General features: G+C 45.4%; 1 protein-coding gene across 6 annotated transcripts in view; it reads left to right on the forward strand.

Moving 5' to 3' along the window:
- The window catches only part of LOC126299571 (zinc finger Ran-binding domain-containing protein 2), a 76,545-nt gene that overhangs the window by 9,561 nt on the left and 42,428 nt on the right, over positions 1-24,556 (forward strand). For all 6 annotated transcript variants that reach the window (XM_049991574.1, XM_049991576.1, XM_049991575.1 and 3 more), the window contains exon 3: positions 19,122-19,227. In XM_049991574.1, coding sequence (XP_049847531.1) covers positions 19,122-19,227 — 106 coding nt within the window. The remainder of the gene's footprint in view (positions 1-19,121; positions 19,228-24,556) is intronic.

Below are 24,556 nucleotides of genomic sequence, written 5' to 3' on the forward strand. Positions count from 1 at the left end.
AAATATTCAGTGTTGAATAAAAAGTAGGTTGAGGAATGTGCTTGATGAAGTAGCACTGTTATATCGGTTTTGAATTTACTGCTGATGAGTGACAATGAATTGATGAGATGGATAATAGCAAAGAGTGAGATAGACTCAAAGCTTACTAATAAATCTGACTGATTGAGTCAGAGTGACTTCAGTCTATTAATAAAGTCACCTGAGTTGTGAATATGAATTGGATTTGTAAGACCTAATGAAAATGAATACTCCAAGACTAGCTGCAGTACAGTAATATGTTTCTTAAATATTTTACATGACAAGCCTGTTAAGGCTTATTGCCATTATCAAGTGACCTGCGAAAATAACATTTGCATTGGTACTTATGTCTAGTAGGAAGTGGCGAACATATTGCATCTATAGTAATTTCTTTTTCTGTTGGGGCTTCCTAACTATAATACCTTTTGTAGTTAAAATGTAAAAATATTTTTTTGTCAGATATTTTGAAAGTTCTTTACTACAATGCTATATGTTTACAAAGTGTATACAGCTTACAAGAATGGTGCTACATTTCATTGTTCTTGTTTTCCCTTTAAATTTTGTCTATGGCCTGTGTAAGTTTTGTTTACCATATGACTATTTCTTTTTGTATTCTATTATGTCAATAAAGTTTTTGAAATAGTATTTACATACACAAAAACTTCATTACCCCCACGGTGAAGATGAACCGTCACGCTGTTTGCAGCATCTGAGTTCGATCCAAGAGTGTATTCAATTTATGATGGAAGTTAAGAAGGGCAATCTGTCTTTTCTGGATGCCTTGGTCAGTTGGAAATTGGATGGATCATTGGGGCATTCCATGTACTGTAAGCTCACACATACAGATCTTTATTTGCAGATGTCTAGCTGTCACAACCCATCACAAACTATGGGCATCCTTTGAACTTCAGTACACTGGACGTATGTTGCGTCTAATAGATAGCATAGTAAAGGAGCTGGAACACCTACAATCTGTGTTCAGAGGTAATGGATATTCTCCACATCAGATCATCATAACTTTAAGGAGGAAGAAATGTCATCACTGACAAGAGCCAAAAAGAGGAGCAGTGGTTGACATCCAGGATGTTCCTCCCATATGTCAGAAATATTTCGTCAAAATTAGGCAGAATCCTAAGGAAACATGTCAAAGTAATCCTCTGGCCACCCACAAAAACATATGCTCTTCTCGGTTCAGTAAAGGGCAATCTAGGGTTGCAGAGGACCAGAATCTATGGAATACCTTGCCAGTGTGGCAAAGCCTACATTGGTCAGACAGTAAACACAGTAAAAGAAAGTTGTGTTAAATATCATCGCCACACTCGTTTTCACAGCCCAGTAAGAAAACCATAGCTGAACACTGTGTCTTCATGGGATATTCTTTGGATTATTCTGCCACAGAATTCTTGACCTCAGTGAGATCTTTTTAGGATTCAATTATTAAGAAATTGGTGGAAATTCATTTCGCAGAAGATCTTATTAATTGTGACGGTGGGTTTCAATTGGATAAGGCGCAGGACACAGTGACTTCTTTCTTTTCTTCAGGAAGAAAACATTTTATGACTAATGACACATCTATGACAATTTTATTAAATTGGCGTCTGGATTTTAACTCCACGAGCCCACGTTCAGACAATGACCACATATGGAGTGTCACCATTATGCAAGCACCTCTGCACCCTAGGTGGAGCAATATTTGAAGGGGGGCTCTGAACTTGACAGAGGTCACTCGTGTATCAGCTGCTCTTGCTTGTGTATCTCCATGCCAATTTTTGGTATAAAAATAGGAATGTAAAGAAACAGCCTCCAGTGCAATACACTCACCTGAAGATGGCAGAATGGTTGTCAACAGAAATATCGTGGCAGGAAGTCAACGTCATCCAGCTGCAATTCTAAAACTTCAACAAACAGGGTTTCCATGTTTGATTACAGATTTTTGTACGTAACTTAGTAGCCCATTGACTGTTCTGGGCTGGCAGGTTCAGTCATCAGCAATTAGTTTATATAGGAGAATGGAGTCCTCCAGGACTCAGTTTTCAGTGTTACTGTCTACACCATTGCAATTAATGGTGTAGTGGCCTCCATGATGCCCATAGTTTCACCATTCCTGTATCTGGAGAACTTTGGTCTGCACTATAGTTCCACATCATTGCACACCACAGTGACAGCTTCATGGAGCCATGTGGAAAACACAAAACTGGGCTGTGGATCAGGGTTACCCCTTTTGTCCTATGAAAACTTGCCACATGACCTTTTTGCTGACTTAAGACTGTGCAGTCTCATCCAGAGATTTACTAGGTAACTAGTTACTTCAAGGGGTTGAAAATGTTTGATTTTTAGGCCTTTTATTTGACACAAAGTTAACAGTGTTACCTCTCAAATGCTAGCTAAATGCAGATACTATGATGAAATTTAATAGCATCAGATTTCTTAGCAACATCTTATCTGAAATTAGCACAGCATTTATTACATGTGCAGAAGTGCACAAGTGCACACTCGTGTGTGTGTGTGTGTGTGTGTCCTGATGGAAATGGGTATTGGGGTAAGAAACCAGCAACTCGTAACAGATTATACTTGCAGATTGTGAACCACCCATGTTACTCCACTCTTGTTTCACAACCAACAGTTCAGACTGTTTACAAACCAGCCTAGAACAATTGGGATATGATTGGAATGTGCTATGTGGTCGTAAGATACACAGATCATGAAATTCTAAGTCACCTGTCCCCTTCAGCACTCCATGAATACCCTAAATATGGGACCCCTGCAGGTCCAGGGGTAAGAATAGGCCTGAGATATTCGTGCCTGTTGTAAGAGGTGTCTAAAAGGAGTCTCTCATGTTTCGGCCTTTATGTAATGGTGCCCTGTAGGGTTTGACCTCTATTCTTCAAAATTTTCTGAAGAGTGAGCCCAGCCACCTCCCAGCCGGAGAAGCGTAAATCATCTTTGGCTCCTCTCACCAGGAAGGGATACCTTGGGTCACTTCCTCCCCAGGTATCTGCTAGTGGGAAAGATGATGCCCACCAGTGGCCAAAGTGCCCAAAAGCAGTTGGTCGTAGGGCTTCATGATCATTCTCAGTCCCGGAGACTGAATCAGTGAAGCCCTCCCAGTGAGAGAAAACCAATGAACAGCGAGAAAAGTCCAAAACAAAGACCTCTAAGACCAAGGAAATTGCAGTGGCACCCACACCACTGCTATCTAAAAGCTCTGTGACTGGGGGTGAGGTGGAGATGCTAGTGTCCACTGAGGACCTAGAGCTCAGTGTCAGTGTCGTCGTAACTGTCGTCTGTGTCATGTCTGCTGTGCAGCGAGCTATGTTAATTTAAGTATGAACTGTATTTTTCTTACTTGTCACTTCCTCTTCCGAAGCTTTAATTATTGAGTGCTAGTAATGGCGTTCCATAGATTTCGTGTTTGTTTTGAATACAGTCCAGAGACAGGTAGTGTTATTTTCACTGTTTTCTACAAGTAGTGTCTAGTAACCACAGTTTAGTCAACTATCAGCCGCCTTTAGTGAATTAGCAGTCTAGTTAAAAGTTGATTAACTCTCTATAGTAAATTGATTTCTTAGCATGGATAGGATGTGTGACTGCTTTGTACGGACGCAGGAGGAGCTGGCCACTGTTCGCGAACAGCTGAACGTGTTGATGGCCGCGGTCAGCCGTCTTCAGGCTTCTGCCTCGGAGTGTAGCAGCAGTGGGGAGTCTGGTGTGTCGCATGGTACACCCCAGGTGTTACATGCTTCACCCACTGTCTCTGCTGTCGAGACATCTTCGCGTGTACCGGGCACGGTTGGGCCACCCTCCCCCCAAGGGGAGTGGCGGGTTCAGCGGCGTTCGCAGCGCACGAGGTGGAGGGTCAATGTGGAGGCTGGCCATGTGGCATCGCCCACTCTGCCTGTGAGTGGACATGTGGTCGCTCCTTCGGCAAGGTCCAAGCAGGCACATGGGGGGAAGGGTTTATTAGTGATTGAGAGCTCCAACGTTAGGCGGGTGATGGAGCCCCTCAGGGAAATAGCGGGAAGGTCGGGGAAGAAGGCCAGAGTTCACTGTCTGCTTGCCGGGGGTCTCTTCTGAGATGTAGAGGTGATCCTGTCGGCGGTGATAGGTAGCACTGGGTGCACCCGACTGCAAATAGTTGCTCATGTCGGCACCAATGACTCCTGCCGTCTGGGTTCAGAGGTAATCCTCAGTTCATACAGGTGGTTGGCGGAGTTGTTAAAGGCGGAAAGCCTTCCTCGCGGGGTGGAATCTGAGGTAACTATTTGTAGTATTGTTCCCAGAACCGATCGCGGTCCTCTGGTTTGGAGCCGAGTGGAAGGCTTGAACCAGAGACTCAGATGATTCTGTGGAGATCTGGGGTGCAAATTTCTTGACCTCCGCTATTGGGTGGAGAAATGTAGGGTCCCCCTGAATAGGTCAGGCGTGCACTACATGCAGGAAGCGGCTACAAAGGTAGCGGAGTACGTTTGGAGTGCAGATGTGGGTTTTTTAGGTTAGAGAATTCCTTCCCTAGGCCCGACAAGACGCCTCCTGAGACGCGAGGTAGGAGTAGGCAAAATACAACAGGGAATAACAATATTAATCTCCTAATAGTAAACTGCAGGAGTGTCTATAGAAAGGTCCCAGAACTGCTCTCATTAACAAATGGTCACAATGCCCACATAGTACTAGGGACAGAAAGTTGGCTGAACCTGAAACCAGATGCAAACAGTAATGAAATTCTAAACTCAGATTGGAATGTGCACCACAAATACAGGTTGGACAGTGAAGGGGGAGGCTTGTTTATAGTGATAAAAAGTGCAATATTATCGAAGGAAATTGATGGAGATTCAAAATGTGAAATACTTTGGGTGAAGGTCATGGTTAAAGCAGGCTCAGGCAGGTAATTGGATGTCTCTATAGGCCCCCTGGCTCAGCAGCTGTTGTGGCTGAGCACCTGAAGGATAATTTGGAAAATATTTCGAGTAGATTTCCCCACCATGTTATAGTCCTAGGTGGAGATTTTAATTTGCTGGCTGTAGACTGGGAGACTCAAACGTTTATAACAGGTGGCAGGGACAAAGAATCAAGTGAAATTTTCTTAAGTGAATTATCTGAAAACTACCTTGAGCAGTTAAACAGAGAACCGACTCGTGTCGATAACATATTAGACCTTCTGGTGACTAACAGATCAGAACTATCTGAAACAGTTAACGCAGAACAGGGAATCATTGATCGTAAAGTGGTTACTGCATCGATGATTTCAGCCCTAAATAGAAATATTAAAAAAGGTAGGAAGATTTCAGAGTACCTGATGGATCAACACAAAAGATTTGTTTCAAGTACAGATAGTGTTGAGGATCAGTGGACAAAGTTCAAAACCATCGTACAAAATGTGTTAGATGAGTATGTGCCAAGCAAGATCGTAAGAGATGGAAAAGAGCCACTGTGGTACAACAACTGCGTTAGAAAACTGCTGCGGAAGCAAAGGGAACTTCACAGCAAACATAAACATAGCGAAAGCCTTGCAGACAAACAAAAATTAAGCGAAGTGAAATGTAGTGTGAGGAGGGCCATGCGAGAGGCTTTCAATGAATTCGAAAGTAAAGTTCTATGTACTGACTTGGCAGAAAATCATAAGAAATTTTGGTCCTATGTCAAAGCGGTAGGAGGATCAAAACAAAATGTCCAGACACTCTGTGACCAAAATGGTACTGAAACAGAGGATGACAGACTAAAGGTCGAAATACTAAATGTCTTCTTCCAAAGCTGTTTCACAGAGGAAGACTGCACTGTAGTTCCTTCTCTAGATTATTGCACAGAAGACAAAATGGTAGATATCGAAATAGGTTACAGAGGGATAGAGAAAAAAAATCGCTCAAAAGAGGAAAGGCCGCTGGACCTGATGGGATACCAGTTCGATTTTACACAGAGTACGCAAAGGAACTTACCCTACCCCCCTTTCTTGCAGCGGTGTACTGTAGGTCTCTAGAAGAGCGTACCATTCCAAAGGATTGCAAAAGGGCACAGATTATCCCCGTTTTCAAGAAGGAACGTCGAACAGATGTGCAGATCTATAGACCTATATCTCTAACGTCTATCAGTTGTAGAATTTTGGAACACATATTATGTTCAAGTGCAATGACTTTTCTGGAGACTAGAAATCTACTCTGTAGGAATCAGCATGGGTTTCGAAAAAGTCGATCATGTGAAACCCAGCTCGCGCTATTCACCAACAAGACTCAGAGGACCATAGACACTGGTTCCCAGGTAGATGCCGTGTTTCTTGACTTCCGCAAGGCGTTCGATACAGTTCCCCACAGTCATTTAATGAACAAAGTAAGAGCATATGGACTATCAGACCAATTGTGTGATTGGACTGAAGAGTTTCTAGATAACGCAGCATGTCATTCTCAATGGAGATAAGTCTTCCGAAGTAAGAGTGATTTCAGATGTGCTGTAGGGGAGTGTCATAGGACTGTTGCTATTCACAATGTACATAAATGACCTTGTGGATGGCATCGAAAGTTCACTGAGGCGTTTTGCGGATGATGCTGTGGTATTTCGAGAGGTTGTAACAATGGAAAATTGTACTGAAATGCAGGAGGATCTGCAGTGAATTGATGCATGGTGCAGGGAATGGCAATTGAATCTCAATGCAGACAAGTGTAACGTGCTGCGAATACATAGAAAGAGCCCTTATCATTTAGCTACAATATAGCAGGTCAGCAACTGGAAGCAGTTAATTCCATAAATTATCTGGGAGTACGTATTAGGAGTGATTTAAAATGGAATGATCATATAAAGTTGATCGTCGGTGAAGCAGATGGCAGACTGAGATTCATTGGAAGAATCCTAAGGAAATGCAATCCGAAAACAAAGGAAGTAGGTTACAGTACGCTTGTTTGCCCACTGCTCAGCAGTGTGGGAGCCGTACCAGATAGGGTTGATAGAAGAGATAGAGAAGATCCAACGGAGAGCAGCGTGCTTCGTTACAGAATCATTTAGTAATCGCAAAAGCATTATGGAGATGATAGATAAACTCCAGTGGAATACTCTGCAGGAGAGACGCTCAGTAGCTCGGCACAGGCTTTTGTTGAAGTTTCGAGAACATACCTTCACCGAGGAGTCAAGCAGTATATTGCTCCCTCCTACGTATATCTTGCGAAGAGACCGTAAGGATAAAATCAGAGAGATTAGAGCCCATGCAGAGGCATACCGACAATCCTTCTTTCCACGAACAATATGAGACTGAAATAGAAGGGAGAACCGGTAGAGGTACTGAAGGTACCCTCTGCCAGACACCGTCAGGTGGCTTGCGGAGTATGGATGTAGATGTAGACCCTCGGACACAATGGATATAGACTGCTCAGGCAATAAGTCGGTGGCAGCAGATGGCCCTGAGGCGTAGTCTGCCTCATTGAATGTTCCATGCCTTCCCCGTCTCACAATGTCATCCTCCAGTGGAATTGCAGTGGTTTTTTCCACTGCTTGGCTGAGCTGTGGCAACTGTTAAGCCTCACACCTGCTTTCCGCATTGCCCTCCAAGAAACCTGGTTTCTGGCAATGTGGACCGCTGCCCTCCGTGGCTATTAGGGATATTACAGGAACTCCAGCAACTATAATCGGGTGTCAAGTGAAGTTTGCGTTTATGTCCTAAATTCGGTCTGTAGTGCAACTGTGGCCCTTCAAACCCCTCTTGAAGCTGTGGCTGTCAGAGTAAGGACAACACAGGAAATAACTGTCTGCAATGTTTATCTTCCTCCAGTGGGGTGGCACCATGCTTACTGGCCGAGGCAGAGATGTCTTAACTTTACTGTCTCGGTTCGACCTCTGCCTCTTAAATACTGGGGCTGCCACACATTTCAGTGTGGCTCCTGGTAGCTACTTGGCCATTGATTTATCCATATGCAGCCCAGGACTTTTCCCGTCTATCCCCTGGAGAGAACGTGACAACCTGTATGGTAGTGACCATTTCCCCATCTTCCTGTTACTGCCCCGGCTTCAGGCCCACAGACGCTTGCCCAGATGGGCTCTCAACAAGGCATACTGGGAAACTTTCACCTCTGCGGTCACCGTTGATTCTTCCCCACATGGTAGCATCGATGTGATGGTTGAGCAGGTGACTGCAACAATCGTAAATGTGGTCCCTCGCTCTTTGGGGTGCCCCGGCGAAGGCGGTCCATTGTTGGTCGCCGGAAGTCGCTGAGGCAATTAAGGAGTGTCAGCGAGCTCTACAGCAGTGTAAGCGGCACCCTTCCCTGGAGCACCTCATAGCCTTTAAACGGCTCTGTACTCGCGTTCGCCAACTTATCAAATGATGGAAGCAGGAATGTTGTCCCCCTGCGGGTTCGGGGCTTAGAATAGGCCCGCGGTATTCCTGCCTGTCGTAAAGAGGCAACTACAGGGAGTCTCCAACCTTTCGGCCTTACGTGATGGTCCCCTGTTGGGTTTGATCTCCATCTCTCAAAATTTTCCGAAGAGCGAGCCAATTGGGGAAGGGTGCCTTACTTGGTGCATTGTGTCCATCTTGCGATCAGACCTTTCGCCAGCTTATACACGGTTGAATTGCAGTCCTGCCCGCTCTCCATCTCTTGGGCATGACTCCGTTTCTGCGTGCAGATTGCGCCTTGCACTGTGCAGTGCCTCTTTCTGCACCGACGACGACCATGGACCACATGTTACCTAACATCCAGCAGGGTAGCCAGTCCGTTGTGGTGGGGCCGCCTTGTACCCTGTTGGTTGTAGCCCACTGACAACACAGGGATCGCTGTACTGATGCCTGCACCGTTAACTCCCCACGTATGCAAAGGAGTAGATGCCTATCCTCCTGGGGTATCGGGACTTCCTGCAACGGCCATCCTGCCAGGTGGCTCTTGCTGTGGCTGGGTGGCACCCGTGGGGAGGGCCCTAGGTCGGAGTAGGTGGCATCAGGGCGGATGACCCGCAATGAAGTGTGGTACATCGTATCTCGCTGGTGGCCAGCCGCCATCAGTCTCTAAGCGTTCTTGGGCTCGATTTAATGCTCAGAAGTACGATCTGAAAACGTTCCCCTCCCTGGCCACACCGTGGGAGGAACGTAAGTCTCAGGATGGCAGTAGCAGTTATTCGCACCGATTCTTAGTTTGTACGAGAGCTGATGCGGAGTCTTTTCTCTCCACAAAGCCTCAGTTCTTCGTTGAGCATTTAGAGGACAAGTTTAGGGAGGTGGAGGGCTTGTCAAAAATGCGCTCTGGGTCAGTCCTGATACAAACGGCATCCTCTGTCCAGTCACGACGGTTACTCGCTTGTGACAAGTTGGGGGATGTTGCCGTTATGATCACATCCCATAAGAGTTAAAATATGGTCCAGGGAATTATTTACCATAGGGATCTTCTTTTGAAGTCTGATGACGAGCTGCGCACCAATTTAGAGCGCCGAGGTGTACATTTCGTCCAGCACGTTCATCGGGGTCCGAAGGAAAATCAGATTGCTACCGGTGCCTTCATCTTGGCCTTCGAAGGGGATACATTACCGGGAAAGGTCAAGGTGATGGTCTACCGATGTGACGTTAAGCCCTATATCCCTCCACCGATGCGGTGCTTTAAGTGCTGGAAGTTTGGCCATATGTCTTCTCGCTGCACTTCCAGCCTCACACGTCGAGATTGCGGACGCCCATCACATCCCAATACTCCATGTTCCCCCACCTCCCATCTGTGTCAACTGTGAGGAGCACCATTCACCTTGCCCACCAGACTGCCGAATCTTCCAGCCCCGACTCCATCCTGTGAGAATGACATCTTTCTACGCCGCTGCTACAACACCTGTGCTAGCCTTGTCCGTTTCTCGAATTGCGGCCGGATCGATGAGTACTACAACTCCTCCTGCCCCCTCATCAGTGGGGGGCTCTACCCACCGGGTTGCTCCTATGCCACCTACCTCAGGAGCAACACCATCCCACCCATCAGGGACGTCCGTCCCCACTTCTAAGCCGGAGAAGTGTCCAACTTCTTCGGCTTCTCATGCTGGCAAGGGGTCCCTTGGGTCTCTCCCTTCCCAGGTTTCCACCAGCGGGAAGGCTGACAACCAACAGTAGCGTCAGTGCCCACAATCAGCTGGTCGTAGGGCTTCACGATCCTCCTCTGTCCCGGAGACTGGATCGGTGAAGCCCTCACAGCCAGTGCAACCCAAGGAAAGGCGTGAGAAACCCAAGGAGGAGAGCTCTAAGCCCAAGGAACTTGCAGTGGCAGCCATCCCACCGCAACCTTCCAGCTCTGCGTCTGAGGATGAGGTGGAGATTCTGGCGTCCGCTGACCACCTTGATCTCGCCGGTCCTTCAGTCACCATGGATAGTGCTAGCACAGGTGCTCAATCAGAGGCGGCAGGTGACACAGCGGTGTAATCTGCCTTCCCAGTCCCGTCACGCCTTTCTCAGACATGGACAATACCATCCTCCAGTGGAACTGCAGCGGTTTCTTCCAACATCTAGTTGAGCTCCGCCAACTTATCAGCCTTCACCCTTTCTTCTGCATTGTTCTTCAGGAAACTTGGTTTCCAGCAATGCGAACCCCCGCCCTCCGTGGCTATCAGGGTTATTATAAGAACCGGGCAGCTTATGAAAGGGTGTCTGGTGGCGTCTGCATATATGTCCTTAACTCTCTTCACAGCGAGTCTGTCCCTCTCCAAACACCTTTAGAGGCTGTCGCTGTTCGGGTGTGGACGCCACAGGCTGTTACCGTCTGCAGTCTTTACCTTCCACCAGATGGTGATGTTGCGCAGCATGTCCTGGCTGCGCTGATAGCCCAATTGCCACCACCTTTCTTGTTACTGGGCGACTTCAACCCCCATAATCCTCTGTGGGATGGGTCGGTGGCGACAGGTCGAGGTGCCACCATTGAGCATTTATTGGCACAGCTCGATCTTTCGCTTTTAAATAATGGTTCCTTCACACACTTCAGCGTGGCGCATGGCACGTACTCCGCCATCGATCTGCAGCCCTAGCCTCTTACCGTCTGTCCAATGGAGAGTGCATGACGAACTGTGTGGTAGTGACCACTTTCCGATCTTTCTGTCACTGACACAGCGTCAGTCTTCTGGGCGCCCTAGCAGATGGGCTATGAATAAGGCTGACTGGGACTTGTTCTCCTCCACTGCTGCTATTGAGCCTCTCTCTAACGATGACATTGATGCAGTGGTTCAATCGGTCACCACCGGCATCATTACTGCCGCCGAATCTGCCATTTCCCATTCTTCTGGGTCCCCTCGGCGGCAGACTGTGCCTTGGCGCTCGCGTGATATCGCTGAAGTGATTAAAGATCGCCGGCGGGCACTCCAGCGTCACATGCAACATCCCTCCATAGACCACGTTATCGCCTTCAAATGGCTGCGTGCGCGAGCCCGCCTCCTTATCTGCCAAAGCAAGCGGGAGTGCTGGGAGCGGTATGTGTCCACCATTGGCCTCCATGTCACTCCATCTCAGGTCTGGGCCAAGATTTGACGCGTCTACAGCTATCGGACCCCTGTCAGCGTCCCTGCGCTCTCACTGAATGGAGCAGTTCGTACTGACTCCGACGTCATTGCAAACTGCTTGACAGAGCATTTTGCAATGAGTTCCGCTTCTGCGAATTACCCCCTGGCCTTCCGCTCCATTTAAGAGCTGACGGAATGTCGGAGCCTTTCGTTTCAAACCCACCATCCAGAATTGTACAATGTTCCATTCAGTGAGTGGGAATTTCGCAGTGCCCTAGCTGCTTGCTCTGATACCGCTCCTGGGCCAGATAGCATCTACTGTCAGATGCTGAAACACCTTTCAGTGGACTGCCAGCGACGGCTCCTCGACCTTTACAACCGTATTTGGGTCGAGGGTGAGTTTCCGTCGCAATGGCAGGAAAGTATTGTTGTCCCCATTCTGAAACCAGGGAAGAACCCTTTGGAGGTGGATAGATACCGTCCCATTAGCCTCACCAACGTTCTTTGCAAGTTGCTTGAACGGATTGTGACCCGGCGCTTGAATTGGGTACTGGAGTCTCTGGGCCTTCTGGCTCCATCTCAGGGTGGGTTCCGTAAGGGGTGCTCCGCCGCCGACAATCTGGTGAGCCTGGAGTCGGCCATCCGTACTGCCTTTGCCCGCCGTCAGCACCTGGTCGCTGTCTTTTTCGACATGAGGAAGGTGTATGATACGACATGGCATCATCACATCCTTTCTACGCTTCATGGATGGGGTCTTCGGGGCCATCTGCCAATCTTTATCCGCAATTTTCTGTCGTATCGTACCTTCCTTGTGCACGTCGCGGCCTCATATAGTTCCTACCAAGTCCAGGAGAATGGTGTGCCACAGGGTTCTGTTTTAAGTGTCTGCCTGTTTTTAATAGCCATTAACAGGCTTGCTGCGGCCGTGGGAAATTCTGTCTCCGCTTCCCTGTATGCTGACAACTTCTGCCTTTACTACAGCTCTATTGGCATTGCAGCTGCTGAATGTCAGCTACAGGGCACAATGCGCAAGGCACAGTCTTGGGCTGTAGCGCATGGTTTTCAGTTTTCGGCTGCCAAGACCCACGTTATGCATTTCTGCCGGCGCCGAACAGTCCATCCTGAGCCGCGGCTTTATCTTGACAATGAACTTCTTGCTGTGGTGGAGATCCACAGGTTTTTTGGTGTAGTTTTTGATGCCCGATTGACTTGGCTGCCTCATATTCGGCAGCTTAAACAGGCGTGTTGGCGGCATCTAAATGCTATGAGATGCTTGAGCCACACCAGCTGGGGTGCCGACCGATCTACCCTGTTATGGCTCTACCAGGCGTTAATCCAGTCCCGTCTGGACTATGGGAGTCGGGCTTATGGCTCAGCATCCCCATCTGTGTTGCGGGTGCTGGATCCAATACTACACAGCGGGATACGACTTGCCACTGGTGCCTTCCGGACCAGCCCTGTGGACAGCATACTTGTGGAGGCAGGTGTCCCTCCACTGCGATTGAGGTGCCAACATTTACTGGCCGCTTATGCTGCCCATGTTTTTAGCTTGCCCGGGCATCCAAACTATCGTCTCCTGTTCCCGCAATTGGTCGTCCATCTACCAGAAGGTCGGCCCCAGAGAGGTTGTACCATCGCAGTCCGCATCAAAGGGCTTCTCTTCGGGCTTCGGGTTTTCAATGTTGACCGCGTGGCCAAACAGGCCACCAGTAAACCCACTCTAGAAGTTCTGTCGCTTTGGGACACTGAATGGCGCTATCTGCCCACGCCAAACAAACTGCGTCCAATCAAGGTGACGACGACTGTATGGCGGTCGTCCATTCGGGTCTCCTGCCAGGAGTCTGTTGTCCTCTGCTGGCTGCGCATTGGGCACATTCTGCTGACGCACGGCCACTTATTGCGCCGTGAGGACCCACCTCTTTGTCGTTGTGGCTCCGTTTTATCTGTGGTCCACATTCTATTGGAGTGTCCGCTTTTAGCTGTGCTCAGGCAGACGTTCACACTGCGTGACAAGCTCCCTGCCCTTTTAACAGATGACCCTGCTATGGCTGGCTTAGTTTTGCATTTTATTCGGGCAGGGAGTTTTTATCATTTAATCTGAGCGTTTCTGTTTTTTTGTGTTTATTCTGGCTTTTGGCCTCTGATTTTAAACTGAGTTTTTAACGTGTTCTCGGTGGTTGGCTTTTCCTTTTTTTTTTCTCTATGGTTGGCCAACCACTGTCACCCTCTGTGTGATTTTAATTTGTTTTGTCTGATCTCTGTCTGAGTATTTCTTGTCCTGTATCGTATACCGTCTTCTGTGTTGTTCGTTTTTTATTCTCTGTGGGTGGTTCTCGATTTCTGGAAAAAGGGACCGATGACCGAAGCAGTCTGGTCCCTTTAATTTGACAAACCAACCAACCAACCAGGAATGCTGGGAATATGTCTCAACGATTGATTGCCATATGTCACCTTCCCAAGTCTGGACGAAGATTAGACGTCGTCTTGGGTACCAGACCTCAACAGGTGTCTCTGGCATTAATATCAATGGCGTGTTGTCTACCGATGCAAACGTGACTGCTGAGCACTATGCTTGAGCCTCTTTGTTTGGGAACTACCCCCCAGCCTTTTGCACCCTCAAACAGAGGATGGAGAGGAAAGTCCTCTCATTCGGGCCACAGTGAACCCTATAATGGCCCATTTACAGAGTGGGAGCTCCTCATTGCCCTTTCACATTGCCCCAACACAGCTCCTGGGCCAGATTGGATCCACGGTCAGATGATTAAACATCTCTCATCTGACTACAGGCGACATCTCCTCATCATCTTCAACCAGATCTTGTGTGAAGGCATCTTTCCATCACAATGGCGGGACAGCACCATCATTCTGGTGCTTAAATGCAGTAAAAACCCACTTGATGTGGATAGCTATTGGCCCATAAGCCTCGCCAACATTCTTTGTGAGCTGTTGGAACGTATGGTGTGTCGGCATTTGGGTTGGGTCCTGGAGTCATGTGGCGTACTGGCTCCATGTCGGGGGCTTCTGACAGGATCGCTTTACCACTGATAATCTAATGTCCTTCAAGTCTGCCATCTGAACAGCCTTTTCCAGACGCCAACACCTGGTTGCTGTCTCTTTTTACTTACAAAAAGCGTATGACAGCACCTGGTGACATCATATCCTTTATACCAGTGGGGTCTCCAAGGACCGCTCCCAATTTTTATCCAGAATTTCCTGTCGCTTCATACTTTTCATGTCAAAGTTAGTGCCTCCCATATTTTGCTACATATTCAGGAGAATTGGGTCCCACAGGGCTCTGTACGGAGTGTGTGTCTATTTTTAGTGGGCACTAATGGTCTAGCAGCAGCTGTAGGGCCATCTCACCATCTCTGTATGCAGACAACTTCTGCATTTCGTACTACTTCACCAGTACTGGTGTTGCTGAGCGGCACCTACAGGGAGCCATCCACAAGGCGCAGTCGTGGGCTCTAGCCCACGGTTTCCAGTTTTCGGCTGCTAAGTTGTGTGTTAGGCACTTCTGTCGGCTTCGTACCATTCATCCGGAACCAGAACTTTGCCTTAATGACAGTCCACTCACTGTATTGAAGACATATTAATTCTTAGGACTGGTTTTTGACACCCAATTGACTTGGCTTCCTCATCTCTGTCAGCTTAAGCGGAAGTGCTGGCAGCACCTCAATGCCCCCTGCTGCCTGAGCAACACCAACTGGGGTGCAGATAGCTCTACACCGGTGCAGCTCTACAGAGCCCTTGTTCAATCCCGCCTTGACTGTGGGTGTCTGGTTTATGGTTCAGTGGCACCTCAGCATTGCGTTTACTCGCCCCAGTGCACCACGGTGGCGTTTGCCTAGCAGCAGGAGCTTTTAGGAGTAGTATGGTGATGTGTACTGGTGGAGGCCAGAGTCCCTCCATTGCTGCAGGTTAGGCATGCGCAATTGCTCTCCAGATACGTTGTACACGTTCATGGTTCTCCTGCACATTGGAATTACAATCTCCTTTTCCCGTCCATGGTGATTCATCTCCCACATTGGCGGCCCACGTCAGAGCTTACAATTGCAATTCGTGTGCGATCCCTTCTCTCCGAACTGGAGTCCTTGCCTTTACCACCTATACTTGAGGTTCATTCATGAACACTTTCATGGTATACACCTAGCCCAGGGTGTCACCTGGACCTTTCACATGGCCCTAAGCACTCAGTTAACCCTGCGATTCTCCCCTGGCACTTCCTCTCGGTGACATGTACAAGGGCCATGAAGTGGTTTACACCAATGGATCAATGGCTGATGGTCACATTGGCTTTGCCGATGTTCATGTAGGACATATAGAACACCTCTCCTTGTCAGATGGTTGCAGTGTTTTCATTGCAGAGCTGGCAGCCATATCTCGTGCTCTTGAGCCCATCCACTTATGCCCAGGTGAGTCATTTCTCCTGTGTACTAACTCCTTGAGCAGCCTACAAGCTATCAACCAGTGGTACCCTCGCCATCCTGTGGTGGTGTCCATTCAGGAGTCCATCGATGCTCTGGAACAGTCCCATCGTTCATTGGTATTTCTCTGCACTCCATGTCACATCGGAATCCCAGGCAACGAACTTGCCGATGGGCTCACCAAACAGGCTATGCGGAAACCGCTTCTGGAGATGGGCATCTCTGAACCTCACCTGTGTTCTGACTTACACTCTAGGGTTTTTTGGCATTGGGAGATGGAATGGCATAACAGTATACACAACAAACTGCGTGTTATTAAGGAGACCATGAATGTGCGGAAGTCTTCCATGTGGGCCTCTCGCAGGGAATCAGTTGTCCTCTGCTGGCTCCGCATTGGCCATGCCTGAGTGACCCACAGTTACCGCCTGTGCCATGAAGACATGCTTGAGTGTCGGTGTGGCGCCCGGTTGACAGTGTCCCATATTCTGGTGCACTGCCCCACTTGACAGACCTGCGACAAAATCTTGGGCTACCCTACTTGTTGCTGCTAATTTTATCTGACAAAGCCTCACAGCTGATTTAGTTTAAGTTTTATTCATGAGAGTGGGTTTTATCATTTGATCTAAGTTTTAGCGGATGTCCTTCGTCCCTCTGTGTCCACCGTAGTGCTTCTAGGGTGGAGGTGTTAATGTGTTGCAGAGTGGCTGGCTTCTCCTTTTTTTATTCTCATGGTCAGCCAGCTGTGGTAATATGCTTTGTTGTTTTAATCTCTTTGTCCCGTTTCTTGCGTTTCTGTGGTTTTTCTTATCCTCTTTTGTCCATTTATATGTTTGTTGCCTTTCATTGTTCTTGTGATTTTTCCTTTCATTATATTTTGAGTTGCCAGTCGTTTGTTTTATTTTCACACTTGTGGCATTCTTTTATTCGGCATAAGGGACTGACGACCTCATAATTTGGTCCCTTTGCCCTTCTTTTAATCCAACCAACCAATCAACCAGCCAACCTAAATATTGATTCGCCTACACAGATGGATCCAGAATTTGTGACTAGGTTAGTTATTTTTGTGTACACAGCCCAGGAGAGGTTCACAAGCAGTGTTCTCAGAGTGCATGCTTGATGTATATACGTCAGGGTTGGTACCCATATGTCTAACCTTGCATTAAATAAGATCTCCCTCAGCCAAGACCTTTGTGTTTTGTAGTGATGGCCACAAAAAATAAATTAGTTTGTTCTCTTAACATACAAGGCATTTTATTTGAACCTACAGTGCGGGGACCAGCATGACATTCATTTGGACACCAAACCAACTGGGCATACTAGGAAATCACAACTGAAGCACCACATTTTGAATATGTGGTATAAGGAACTATGGGCTGCTACAACCTCAATAAAGGCATGTGATACTTCTTACCAAGCCTCTCTGAAGGAAACAGTTGTACCGTTCTGGTCATGAATGGGCCACACCATACTGAACTGAGAGTTCATCTTAAGGCTTCTGGACTCTGGTGGGCATGGGTTCCCAAGCTATTGCAGCTGTTCTTCCTTTCATTTGCTGTAATCTTATTCTGACTGTAGCAGCCAGTCCCTGAGGAGGTCGTGTGGTACCTATAGAGTGGTAGCCGTCAGACTGTGCAGGGAATGCACTATTGATGCCAGGCTGTTACTTCCTTGTGGTTGCAAGAAGTAGGTGCCTGTCCGGGTCCTCTGGGCCATGGTCATCAAGCCAAGTGACCCTTGTTCTGGCAGAGTGGTGCCCAAAGGGAGAGCCATCGTTTGGGGTAGTCAGCATCATGGCAGATGTCTGTCAATGTGAAAGAGCCTAAGCTATCACCTGGTGCCTGTGTGGCTCTGGTTGTCTCTGTAGGCAGACCAGAAGTCTTCAGTGCAGGTCATTATGACCATAGGAACTTTACCTCATTGTCCATGCTATGGGAAGAAATTGAAACAAAGTGGCTTGCAGAACTTACTCTCCAATTGCTGGTTTGCACTTGTGCATATGAAGGGTCCTTCCTCTCTATTAAGTCCGTGTTCTTTGAACATATTTTGAGAAATCACTTCCTTCAGTAAATTATGAAGTGGTTCAATCATAATTAAAATGGTGAATCCTACCCAGTGCCAGGTGATACTTTGCAAAAAACTGAATGATGTACCCATTACCGTAATGCCTGATAAGAGTCGAAACATGGTACAATGTATAACTTTTCTCTAAGACATACTGATGAAGAACAACATGAGCTGTTGGAGAAGCATGGGATCCATTTCATACATTGTGTGCGTCGAGACTCACGGGGCAACAAGATTGACACTGGAGCTTTCATCTTCAAATTTGAGGGAATTTCTCTGACCGAGGTGGTCAAAATTTTGTTTAACTGTGAGAGGATGTGTGTGAGCCTTCATGATGACATTTACACATGTTTTTATTATTTTTCTAATGTATATATTATTTTAAATTTAAATTTAATAATAATAATAATAATAATAAATGTAAATAACCTTTTATGCATTCCGCATGAACTTTCTAATGTAATTTGTAATTAGTGGATTTTGTAACATTTCTGTTAGGCACCCTAACCACAATACAAAACAACTGCTGACAATGGTACAAATATTTTAATTGTAATACTATTAACTGATAGATCTAATTCCATCAATAATGACCCATGTATGTCTGTTTTAAAATCTCAGGCTTTAACAGTAGTTCCATTATTTCATAGAAATGTAATTAAGGGAGTCACTTCTTCATTAATCCCAAGTTCACGGTGACATGGTAATTTAGTTTCTTTATAAAAGATTTAATGTAATCATTTATGACATCACTCTTGCCTCACTACTAGCTTTCTCGAGAGAGTACTTCAAAATGCCACCAATTTAAAACAGCAGGTGAACAGGCTCTGGAAGCATTAGGGGATTGAGGGCAGTGTAGCCCTCTGTGCAAGTCTGTGCTGGAGAAGTGGACATTCATGCCTCCCCTTAAGTTGCATTGCCACACATTCTCAATTAACCTGCTAATATATTTCAATCAAATATTGCCAGTTACATATAGACATAAATATATTAAACAGGAGTGCTGAAGAATGCTGCACTCAGAGTGCTAGATCTAATGTCCTGTCCTCATATATTTCTTTTGTCTTTTTTTCTTCTCACCAGTGTTATTTTGCAGGTCACTGAATCTTTGTATTCAGAATTTTTTTAATGCAAACTTTTAATCTTATGTTACTAATTTTTTTGCTGTGGTTAATCTCATTGCAGAAAAAGTGGAAAGCTTGAAAAAGAAGAAGTTAGGCCATGAAATTGGTAAAGCTGCTGCAGAGAAGAGCCGTGGGCTTTTCAGTGCAGATGATTGGCAGTGTAATAAGTAAGTTATGTTTACAGTCAGTTGTCTTTCCCACTCTGAAAAATGGATTTTATTAGATCTTTTAAGATTTATGGCTTTTAGTACAAAATCATAAACTGAATTCTGTAACATAGGGCAACTGAACAGAGAGAGGGAATTCCGATTTGAAAACGTTGCATATTCCTTCATACTGTGTAATGTGACTTATTCAACAGAGATAAATGAAACACGCAAGCAGTAATAATTCAACCAAATTCTTGTATATTTGTGTAATGGTAAAAAGTAATTTCTGGCCATCAGAAATAGTTACTGGAATGATTAATTATTTTACATCATGGTAGTCACACATACGGAAAAAATTATTGAAAATGTGGCTATGGTCATTATACACTAATTAACACAAAACTGGTAGCATAAGCCTAACAGCTTAAAAAAATTATAAACCGCTTTTTCTATAATGGCATCTTACCACAAAAATGCTAATGGATAAGATACAAAATAAAATGAACTTAAATACTCCAAAAGCCACCTTATGGTGTGTGGTGGAAGATACTTTTGACAACACTATAATCATTCCTCCCCTCCAGCCCACCTACACATCATGTTTTACTGTGTTATTTGTATCTGTTGCACAGGAAAAACTGCTACCGGGAAGTCACCATATGACTTTTAATATCTCTTGTTTTCTTTTGTCATTTCATGATGTGTATGTGGGAGGAACAATTTTTGCCTAACTCTTGAAATGTAAGTGCTGTCAGAATTTTAACAATAATTCTGAGTGATGCCCAGTGTCTCTCCTGTAGTGTTTGCCATTAGAGTTCGATGAGACAGTCAATAACAAACTTGAACATACCAAACAAACCCATGATAAAATACTACACTCTTCTTTAGATCTTCTTCTGTTAATCCTACTTTGTAATGGCGTCTGTCAGACAATGCTGGAGAAGAAGTTGAACAACGATTTTGGAGGCTATTTCTTTTGTAGGTGTGTTACATTTCCTAAGAATTCTTCAAATGAGTTACAGCCTGGCATCTGGATTTTTAAAAACTAGTTTTATGTGATCATTTCACTTAGTTATTCTGTACTTTCGCTCCTAGAAATTTTACAGATGTTAATTTTTCCAGTTGTTTGTAGCTAATTATGTAATCAGATTGTAGTGAAACTTTCCACCTATTAATGCAGTCCATTGCAATGTATTTACCTTGACTCAAATGAGACCATGTTCCAAGTGTTGATACCATACTGGTCTTTGTACATTTCACTAGTTTTCTTTCCTATATACATATTCATCATCATCATCTGGAAACAGCTTCACACACACTCTATCCCACTGGCCATTAAAATTTCAACACAATAAAGGTGGTATACAACAAATGTCAAATTGACATGAAATGTACTACATACCTGGATATGCAAATCGTTAGTATTACAGTGCAACCCAACAAAGTAGGTAGGAGTAATGCCATTCAGAAATTGCATTTCAATTTTGATTTATTTGTGTGACATCATGTTACTCCTTCAGTAAGGAGAAAGGCTGTGACAGTATGATTGCCTTTAGAGACTTCGATTTATAATTCCTTAAAATTGCTGTTTGCCTTGTTCAGTATCTTGCAACTGTCATGCTAATGTAGAGTCGATGGGTCTAGGAGGGCCATACTCAGTGCCATCACAATCTCAACTGTCCCACACAATTAGCACTCTAGAGAACAGTAATGTTGTTCACTCGGCTGTGCAGGATCTCACAGCTATGTCATTACCTAGAGTCAGCTAACGAACTTGTTTACCACAAGTTAAGTTTCCACATGGTCAATAAGATGATATGGGGATCACTGCTATCAGCATGGTGATCATTGTTGTGGTTTTTCTTCATGCACCAGAGGGGAGAGTTATGGCAAAAGTGGTGTGGCCAGTAGCAACAACACTGGACACAGGAGTGGCACCATATCATCTTTCCAGATGAATCCAGATCCAGCATACAGCATCACAATAGACATATCTGTGTGAGGAGCATCTGGGGAGAATAAAAGATGCCATAATGCATTCATCGTCATTTGATTCCATCACTTCATGTGATGAAATGGGTTGCATTTTGTATACAGCACGATCACCCCCAGTTCTCTTAGCTGGTAATTGGAACAGTGGCAGTTACATTTCTGATATGTCAAAGCCAGTGACTGCCAATGCTTCGAGATTTCTGTGATGTTATCTTTAGTGAGATAACAGAAGACAATTTATTGCCTCTGCTGTCTTGACGTACTGTGATAAACAGGGTGTTAGCTGCTTTGGTCAGCATGTTCTCTAGGTCTCTACCCCACTGAAAGCCACTGGTCATGGGTTGTTGAAAGACCGGTTATGCCACCAGTCACCAGCCAGTATGGTTGATGAACTCTGGCATAGTTCAGGCAGCACAGAACGACTTACCCACACCTGTCATCAAAGTTCAGTTGAACCTGATGCCCAGCTGTGCTACCACTGGTGGCAACTCTTTGATAAATTTTGCATCCTCTATAGCCCCAAATCATATACAAATTTAATCTTTTTTCTTCCTACTATATCATATACACAAAATACGTTAATGGCCAGCAGTGTATTTATTGAATCACGCTTAGGGGCTCGTGAAGAGATCACACAAGGTGTAAATGTATTATTATAGTTCTCACTGGAAGAAAAATGGATGCATCATTGAGGCCAGAGATGTGCTTAATTCAGCACAGGATGCCAAATGGCTGTTAGGACAATGTTGATCATTATGATGAACTGAACAAATTATTTTTTGCCAGCAAGTGAACACAGAATTTTCTCCGTGTGTGTATCTGGCATCCAGGCACTGTTGTAGCATGCATGAAATGTATTTGCAGTTGTGTATATGGACACCAATCAGCTATATAATGGAATGGTGACAATAAAAGTTGGTGCCGGAGCTGGACTTGAACCTGGATTTCCTGCATTTTGTGAGTGGTGGCCTTATGCACTTCAACTATCCAAGCATGACCCTTGACCAGACCCAAACATTGATGTCTTGCCGTCCATGCGTCACAATATGTGCTTGTACACGTAATGTAATTCCCATACAGGTGAGAGAATTTTAATTGAAAGTTGCTGCTTGGTATTGGTGGATAAATGTGATATTGCAGTGTCCCTTCAACCATGCATGCATGTCTGAAGGAACAGTGCATCATACTTCTTAACAACACAGGCATTGCAATATTGTTTTGTAGCATGGTTCATCTGACCTTAGGTGCAGCACTATATACTGATCATGACATGAAGCTTTAAATTTCACCAGTTTGATGATACTACTTGAGTATGCCAGATGAACTGTGGAAAATGTAGCATAGGCACTTAGAAATTTGGGATGTATTGTTTTTTCTGTGTGTGACACAGCAATTGTTCCATCAGTGGTGGGAGCTGTTATGGTGTAGGCCCTAGCATCTCTTCTCAGAGAGCAAAAAAATCAAAGAAGGGAACATTAGTGAGAAAATGTAACATGTTAAATTGATTATATGTTACAAGGGCATCTACAGTTCAAAGGTACTGACCCCATTCACTGTGGTTTGTAGTTCATCTGTGACATAGTTAAATTACTCATTGTACGTAAAGATACATGATACTTTCACAAATTTGGGCTGATAATTGACAGAATAACAACTCCAGTGGAACAGTACATACATCCACCAGAATTTAATTCACTGTATTTGTTCTGTAGGCTACACGTTCACATACTACCACCTAGTGCTTTAGGAAAAGCATTGTTGGGAGACTCTTGTCAAATTAGGGACAATACACACAATTTTTGTGGTCCTGTATGACACAAAATGTTGTAAGGCATCCTTTGCCAGCACATGATTATATCACTGTGTGTAGCCCTTTTATTATTCTAGGTATATACGCTACTGGCCATTAAAATTGCTACTCCAAGAAGAAATACAGATGATAAACGGGTATTCATTGGACAAATGTATTATACTAGAACTGACATGTGATCACATTTTCATGCAATTTGGGTGCATAGATCCTGAGAAATCAGTACCCAGAACAACCATCTCTGGCCGTAATAACGACCTTGATACGCCTGGGCATTGAGTCAAACAGAGCTTGGATGGTGTGTACAGGTACAACTGCCCTTGCAACTTCAACACGATACCGTAGTTAATCAAGATAGTGACTGGCGTGTTGTGACGAGCCAGTTGTCAGCCACCATTGACCAGACGTTTTCAATTGGTGAGAGGTCTGGAGAATGTGCTGGTCAGGGCAGTAGCCGAACATTTTCTGTATCCCGAAAGGTCCATACAGGACCTACAAATGCGATTGTGCATTATCCTGCTGAAGTGTAGGGTGTCACAGGGATCGAATGAAGCGTGAACCATGGGTCATAACACATCTGAAATGTAACGTCCACTGTTAAAAGTGCCATCAATGCGAACAAGAGGTGACAGAGACGTGTTTTTGGCACCCCATACCATCACGCTGGGTCATATGCCAGTATGGCGATGACAAATACACGCTTCCAATGTGCGATCACCGCAATGTCGCCAAACATGGATGCGACCATCATGTTGCTGTAATCAGAACCTGGATTCATCCGAAAAAATGACGTTTTGCCACTCATGCACCCGGGTTCGTTGTTGAGTACACCATCGCAGGCGCTCCTGTCTGTGATGCAGCATCAAGGGTAACCGCAGCCATGGTCTCTGAGTAGATAGTCCATGCTGCTGCAAACGTCGGCGAACTGTTTGTGCAGATGGTTTTTGTCTTGCAAACGTCCCCATCAGGGATCGAGATGTGGCTGTTACAGCCATGCGGATAGTCATCTCGAATGCTAGTGATACGAGGCCGTTCGGATCCAGCACGGCATTCCGTGATAAACCGCAATCGCGATAGGCTACGATCTGACCTTTATAAAAGTTGGAAACATGATGGTATGCATTTCCCCTCCTTACACGAGGCATCACAACAACGTTTCACCAGGCAACACCGGTCAACTGCTGTTTGTGTATGAGAAATTGGTTGGAAACTTTCCTCATGTCAGCACGTTGTAGGTTTTGCCACCGGTGCCAACCTTGTTTGAATGCTCTGAAAAGCTAATCATTTGTATATCACAGCATCTTCTTCCTGTCAGTTAAATTTCGCGTCTGTAGCACATCATCTTCGTGGTGTAGCATTTTTAATGGCCAGTAGTGTATATGGAAGGGCTATATGAGGGAAATGAACTGGAAGATATTTAGAAATGGAGATGAAGTAAGTGGAGCTGGGAGATACGATACTATGAAAAGATCTTGACAGAGCACCGAAAGATCTAAGTTAAAACGATACCCATGAACTACACATTATGACTAGACATCATTTCTT

The sequence above is a fragment of the Schistocerca gregaria genome, chromosome X, assembly GCF_023897955.1.
Source record: "Schistocerca gregaria isolate iqSchGreg1 chromosome X, iqSchGreg1.2, whole genome shotgun sequence".
In the NCBI taxonomy this organism is placed as follows: domain Eukaryota; kingdom Metazoa; phylum Arthropoda; class Insecta; order Orthoptera; family Acrididae; genus Schistocerca; species Schistocerca gregaria.